At 37.5% G+C, this 7,394-nt stretch overlaps 1 protein-coding gene across 2 annotated transcripts; it reads left to right on the top strand.

Annotated features, from left to right (window-relative positions):
• The first annotated feature begins 584 nt into the window (after window positions 1–584).
• On the top strand, window positions 585–4,920 carry PPIL1 (peptidylprolyl isomerase like 1). 2 transcript variants are annotated; one of them, XM_081323617.1, is made up of 4 exons: window positions 585–671; window positions 1,325–1,479; window positions 1,699–1,767; window positions 4,054–4,920. In XM_081323617.1, the coding sequence occupies exons 1-4, from the start codon at window positions 616–618 to the stop codon at window positions 4,272–4,274; spliced, it is 501 nt and encodes a 166-aa protein (XP_081179743.1). In that variant the 5' UTR covers window positions 585–615; the 3' UTR covers window positions 4,275–4,920. The 2 variants fall into 2 exon arrangements, with proteins under 2 accessions (XP_081179743.1, XP_081179744.1); XM_081323618.1 differs by having other exon boundaries at window positions 653–718.
• The last annotated feature ends 2,474 nt before the right edge of the window (window positions 4,921–7,394 follow it).

Consider the following 7,394-nt stretch of genomic DNA (forward strand, 5'->3'; position numbering starts at 1 on the left):
AGTTTACAAGAATCAAGGGCAAGGGATCAAGGGGGGGAAGGCAAGCAGGACGCAATTTTACTTTGCTTGGATGAAAATCTCACTCTGTCTCAGGGAGCGGGGTTAGTTCCCCGATATGTTCAGTGTTGCAAGTTTTAGCTCCCGAATAAAAGAGCTAAAGACAGGTGTTTAATTTGCAAACAAGAGCAAGATGCAAATCGAGTCTCTATTCAATGTTTTACACGCATGCGCTCCTATTTCGTTCCTAAACTCGCCTAAATCCTACGAAGTGCAGCTTCATTTTGCTCCTTTCATGCGAAAATCTATCTATCCCTCCATGCAACATGCAATCCATCCCCGCCTCCAGCGTTACTATCTTCCCCACGCTCTCACCGGAATGTTCCTCCACTCGTACAAACAGCCAAAAAAAAAGAGAGCCGAAAGCAAATTCGAATTTCCCCCTTTTGACTCCGTCACAATAGTGTTTTGCATTCCTTTATAGCGATTGGCCCAAGGCAGGCGGGCTCCCATCAGCAACGCCCACTTTCGGCTTTCTCTCGCAAGGGGACGACGTAGTCGGTGGTACCGGAAGTGTGGCGCGAGAATTTGATTCCCCCAGCGGCTGACAAAGGAAGCATGGCTGCGGTGCCTCCGGACACTTGGCAGCCGCCGACTGTTTCAATGGAAACCACGTAGGTGTGAGAAAGCGTTCGGCAGCATGATAGAGGGAAGGTTCCAGGTTTGGTCTTAGCAAAATCTTAGCAAAATCTCTTAGAAAACTTCTTGGTGGGAATCATTGCAGTCGAGCAGACCGATACCGGTTAAGTTTCCTAAAAGCTGCTTTTTGGAAAGAGTTGAGAGGTGCTAATATCCCAGTGTTTCTGGCTGAGGAATTCTGGGAATTGAGGTCCACATATCCTAAACTCAAAAGACAAATTTTGTCCACGACGATCTGTCCTCAGTGTGATCTTTCAGGTCTTCCAAAGATGCACTCATCAATCACCCCTGTAATTGAGTCCATCCTATTGTTTACTTGCCATCTTTCCCATTACAACCAGAGAGTTAAGTCTTCACATAATATGTCCGAGTAGGATAATGCGTGCCCTGAGTGAGAACTCTGGGTCAGTTTGATGGCGCATTTGTTTGTTTTCATGGCTATGTATGGGATTCTCAGGACTCTTCTCCAACACCAAAGTTCAAAAGCATCAGAAGCTTTTTTTCTATTATGCTGCTTCAAAGTCCACTGTAAAATATGAAAGTGCCATATTGATTATATCATGTTCTGCTTTTTCATCTTAATATTTTATTAGATATTAAATAGCATGAGAATTCTCTCTATTTGCAGCATGGGGCTCATTGTTTTGGAGCTATACTGGAAACATGCACCCAAAACTTGCAAAAATTTTGCTGAGCTGTCTAGACGAGGATATTACAATGGCACAAAGTTTCATAGGATAATCAAAGATTTCATGATCCAGGGAGGTGATCCAACAGGAACTGGTAAGAACACAGTCAAAATATGCTTTTTAGATACTGTTAATAGAAACTAATTGTATAATGTAAATGTGATATTAAGATGGCTGCAGTCTATCCATTTAGCTTTTCCTCAAATTCCTCCAGTCTCATTAAATCTAGGTATCCCAGAAACACAAACTTGCAGGAAGTAGTTTCTGTTTTGGCTTTTCAATTTCTATTTATTTAATCTTATTATTGTGGTAGGAAGAGGAGGAGCATCTATCTATGGCAAGCAGTTTGAAGATGAACTCCACCCAGAATTAAAGTTTACAGGTAGGTAATCATTTAAAAGGATTTATATGCTCTAGATAAATGCTTCATTATCTGTAGTCAAATCAGTTGGGTAAAATTATACTTTAAAGACACATCTTACATCATTATCCCCCCAATTAGTTACTGATGGTGCTCAAATCGAGTTAATAGGGTTTTTTGTTATAATTTCTTTTAAAATTGTTTATTTTTACAGATGTTTTATTTGCTTGACTTGAACTAATTCTGGGTGGCTCACAAAATAAAAAAAATAACAATAAAGTAAAAAATAAATATTAAAATATTACAAAATAGTTATAGATGGCAACCCAGATAATGCACAAGTCCAGCCAACCTACCCCACCGCCTAGGAAAATAGCCAGATTTTCAAAGGCTTTCAGAATGCATTTCTTGAGAGGATGTCATTCTGAAGGATAGGTACCACTGAGAGAAGTTACATTTCCTGGAATCTTGATAGATGACACTATTTAATCTGGCTGGGTAGAAACTTTTGTGGATAAGCAGTCCTTCAGATAACCCAGCCATATGCCACGTAGCTTTATTAGCACTTTGAATCATACTTGGCCGCTAGTTCAGTGTGTGTAGGAGGGAGGTCATGTGGGCATGCCAAGGCAAGCCCATCTTTTATTTGCATCTCTGCATTCTGTACCAGTTGAAGTTCCTAAATGGTCTTCAAGGACATGTAGACCTCATTGCAGTAATTGAGCAATAAGGTGACAAAAACATGAATAACTGTCTGGAAAGTTGCCTGATCCAGGGAGGGAAGCATAGCACTCCAAAATAATTATCTGACTGGAAGGGATGAAAAGGTAAAAACTGTTTTGAGATGCATTCAACTGCTGGTGACTATATGGAGATATCTATGCAGATTTTTTTTTTGGTAAACTACAAAAGTAGTTTATGAAAGTCTTCTCTGGGGTTGTTTTTTTCAATTTCCCAGTCTAGATTACAGGCAAGAATTTTCATCAAAGTACTAATGTAATCAGCCCCAACTCATCTAAATACTAATTTGGTCCTGTTGAGTCTGACTAAGGTTGAACAGTTGTCATTTGCTTAGCCTTCCCCTGTGACTGTAGATATGCAGTGCCTTCCTCCTATCACTTCATCATGGCAAGCAAGGGAATAACAGAGAGAAAGAAGCTATGTCTCTACCTCCCTCTTATGGCCGTTGGAAAAACAGCGTTGGCCAATCATCACACATTTAAAGTGATACAATACAGTTTCTATTACAACACCACAATCATAGTTTATATATATATTGCCAACCCAACCAGTTAGGCCATAGTCATCTACCTAACAAAGTTGGATTCCTTTTAGCATCATTCAGTATTGTGAAAACCCTAATCCCAATGTTTCATGGACCAGATGACTGATAAAAATCTTTTCAACTTTTAAGTCTAGGTTTAGGGGATGAGTCCAGAAAATAGTTATGGAGAAACCCTAAAAGTGGTGGGAATGACACACAGCATGTTCCAGAGAGTGCTGTGAAAGGCATCTAGTATTACAAGGGCTTGTGGATACCAGTTATTGGTCAATAGAGATGAACAGGCATCTGAGTAAGAAATGGGAAATGCACTTCAATTCCAGAATAGGCATGTATGTTATCCTTGTCAGTGGCCTCTTAATGAAGTTGTCGCATACAATAGCTCTGAAGTCACGGAAAGATATCCATTTAAGTATTAATATCTCCTTAATAACTCCTGAGCTTAAACCCATATTTTAATAGTTGGTATAAATGTAAAGGGGGTAGAGGGACGCGGTGGGTTAGGACGCTGAGCTTGTCGATCAGAAGGTCGGCAGTTTGGCGGGTCGAATCCCAAGTGCCGCGTAACAGTGAGCGCCTGTTACTCGTCCCAGCTTCTGCTAACCTAGCAGTTCGAAAGCACGTAAAAATGCAAGTAGAAAAATAGGGACCACTACGGTGGGAAGGTAACAGCGTTCTGTGCGCCTTTGGCGTCTAGTCATGCCGGCCTCATGACCACGGAGACGTCCTTGGACAAGCGCTGGCTCTTCGGCTTTGAAACGGAGATGAGCACCGGCCCCTAGAGTCGGAAACGACTAGCACGCATGTGCGGGGGAACCTTTACATTTACCTTATAAGTGTAAAAGCCATCTGAAACCCATGGGCAGTCCTATAATCTCAAAAATTCTATTGATTTGACTATGAATTTTGATACCGGTGAAGGAATGATGTGCCACAAACATACACCAGGGTGCTACCATTTGTTTGCATATTTGTTACAGGTAACCTAGAAATGATAAACTAGTAATATTTTTTTCCTTCTTAAGGTGCAGGAATCCTTGCTATGGCAAATGCAGGTCCAGATACAAATGGAAGCCAGTTCTTTATTACACTAGCACCAACCCAGTGGCTTGATGGCAAGCACACTATCTTTGGTCGTGTTTGCCAGGGAATTGGGATAGTCAACAGAGTGGGTATGATGGAAACAAATGCGCAAGATCGTCCAGTGGATGATGTAAAGCTTTTGAAAGTTTTTCCATCTGGCTAGACTGGAATCATAAAATTGTTACATATAGACTCTTCCAAAAAAAACCCAAAACCCTGCTGTGTGCCAAGAGATACCTGCCAGCCACTTGCAAAGTAATCTCTACTAAAATTTTCTTCAGGATTCATTGTTGACCTTTTTATTAAAGCTAAATAATCAAGAGATTCATGAACTGTTTGTCATGGATAAATGCCATCAAGGTGTGATAAGTTTTGTTGATAGCATAATTTTGCCATCTATTTATGCTTCATTTGGAATGTAGTAAATGACATGCATAAATAAACATAAAGTTTCAAATGCCCAGAAGTATTCAGGCAACATGTACTATTTTACAAGTCATCATAAATACTTGTTAACCTAGTGCAGAGTCCATATGACTCTGGAAGTAAGATTAGAATGTTCCAAGTAGAAATAGGAAATTGATTTGTTACCATCTGTTTATTATGTAATGATATAAAATGTCATTTATAAAATATAAAATTTGGGACCAAATCATTTATACTTATGGTAATTTAACTCTTGGTCTCATTTTATATCCCTCAAAGTCAAGGACATGAAAACTTATGATACACTGTTTGAATAAAGTGTGTTTTATCAAATACATTTCCTTCTTGTTTTTACCATGATTAAGAATTTAGTGCAGCAAATAAAATACTTCCATATTTGTACATATCTATTCTGTGTTTATCTCCATAATATCATTCATGTGTATTTCTTAAAATTCATACCTACAGATTTCCATAATCTTAACACCTAAAAATATGTAATAGTACTTCAGTACAAATTTGTACTTCAGCACAAAACAAATAATAGGAATCTAAAAAATACTGAGAAAACATTGGATGTTTTTTGACAATGATTGGTTTAACACAGCCTAGAACTCAGTTTATTAGTAACTTAGCAAGTTATACATTTGGTTGTTACTTTTTTAAGACTAGCTAAGTAGTTTATTCAGTCAATCTCTAACGGCACTTTTTGGTGTCAAGCACGTCATCTATAATGCATTAGTTTGCATTAATATTTGATCTTTATATAGACTCTGCTTTCATAAATTTATGGCAGCAAAGACTTTTTTAGTCTCCATAGAATTCATTGTATCGATGGAATATTATGCTAATGGCAGACATGCATATACAAATTCATATGAAGACACCCATAACCTATAAATTGAATGGTCATGAAGAATTAAGAAAATGTAAGTAAAGTTAGGGGAAAATAAAATGCAGGATATATAGACAACTACCTTGATTATGATGATTGTTTAGAAGGTAGATGTTTGCATGATATGAACATTTCTGGACTGGTAAACACATATCTGGAAAAGAAACCCTTTGCTCTTTTCCTGTTTTGTATTGTACATATGTTGATAGTGCACCATTTTAGTTAACCTAAAGGGGGCAGTCTTCCACAAGTATTCTAAACTGACTGTAGAGAAATGATTGAAGAGATTACTAATGGCCATAAGGTGGAGACAGAGCCACCTTATAGAAATATGGCACTGGAAATAAAAATTAGAAGTAATAGAATCATTCTTGAATTATTCAAAAGATTGAAGCATGGTGAAATGAGACTTGGTATTTTTAAAAGCATATGCAAGATCTGCAGATTATACTCTTAATTTCTTTAAAAAAACCTGCTAAGCAAAGTGTCACGTAATGAAATGCCTTTCAAATATATTTATAGTATATAGATTTCACCTAATATTAGCTGGCTGTTTTCTGTATTTGGATTACTTGCATAAAAATATAATATTTCTCAATTTTCTAAAATATTCAATAGTTTTTCAACCAGTTTTTGAAAGATGAAAAATAAAGTCCCAGCAGGATTTAGCAGAAATGCATCTGAGTAAACACAGTTCTCAGTCAATTTATGCAATTATGCTATATAAAAGGCTCACTAGTATAGTACATAATACTTAAATTAAACACAATGCCATAATTTTGCCACCATCAGAATCTAATTGGAAAAACTCTTGACTTTGATAATGAGATGTGCATGCATAATCTGGGAATTATTTTATTCTGAAATCTGTTTTTTATTCTTCTCTTAGCCTTGTCTTCTTCTGGTGGATACATCTTTTTGCTATGATTAATTGGCAAGATAGGAAATAAAATTAACTTCAATAAGAACCAAGTTCCAGGTGGCGACATTAATACCTTCTAATGATTAATCTGTAGTGATTTGTGAAAAGGAAGACAAGCACACCTGAAAACGTCTTAGGTTGACTATGAAAAAGCTGCTGCCTAGTAACCGAGGGGGTTGATTGGTCTGAGATTTTTGATATAAAAGATGTGATGTGATTTAAGAATGCTTAGAGAAACTCTGTACTGCATCAGCCTTCTAGTTCATTTAGACAAGCGCTTCTCCGCAGTGTCAGACATCACTTGTCCAACAGTTTCAGGGCACAACGAGACAGACTCCCTTTTTGAAATCCATTGCTATACAACTGGTAGGAGAATGCATTCTATCCAGTTTCTCTTGCCCATTTTTCACCTCAGCTTGCAAGAGATGAGAAGAGACCCTGCTTTGCTCTGAAATATTAAGGGGAGATACACGAAACCGTGTATATACTGTGTAGTTCTCAAGAACTGGGATCTTCCAAATTGTTACCGGGTTGAGATTAAACAGAGCAAGCAGGAGTTCTAAACAAAGAGTCAAACTGCAGAATGGAAATTCTGGGAAGCTGGGTAATGGGGCTGAGCAAGCCCATCACATTGTTGAACTGTGTTTTTTTTTCCTGCTTTAAAATCCAAAACATATTTTCACAAAATATTGCATTGCCTTTCTTTTAAATAAATCTTTTTTTTTTACCACTGCATTGGTATGGAACATACTTGTAAATAATGATGCCTAAAATTATGCCTCCCTTGTTTTCTAAATCTGGGAGCTGCTTAAATGTTTGATGTCATCCTTTGCCCTGGGGAAGAAAACATGTTTCAGAAGCAATTATGTATTTATTTTCATGAATAAATCTTAGTCCTAAAATTGCCATGTCCTGGTTTTATCACACAGTCTGCAATTAATAGAAGAAAGAAACTCAAAACTCTGGCTCCTCCCAACATCTGCATTGATACTGTTAATCATTTTCTACTGCTTACTTATATAATTAATGCATTCAAATAT

The sequence above is a fragment of the Vipera berus genome (genome assembly GCF_964194415.1).
Source record: "Vipera berus genome assembly, chromosome: 3".
Classification (NCBI taxonomy): Eukaryota; Metazoa; Chordata; class Lepidosauria; order Squamata; family Viperidae; genus Vipera; species Vipera berus.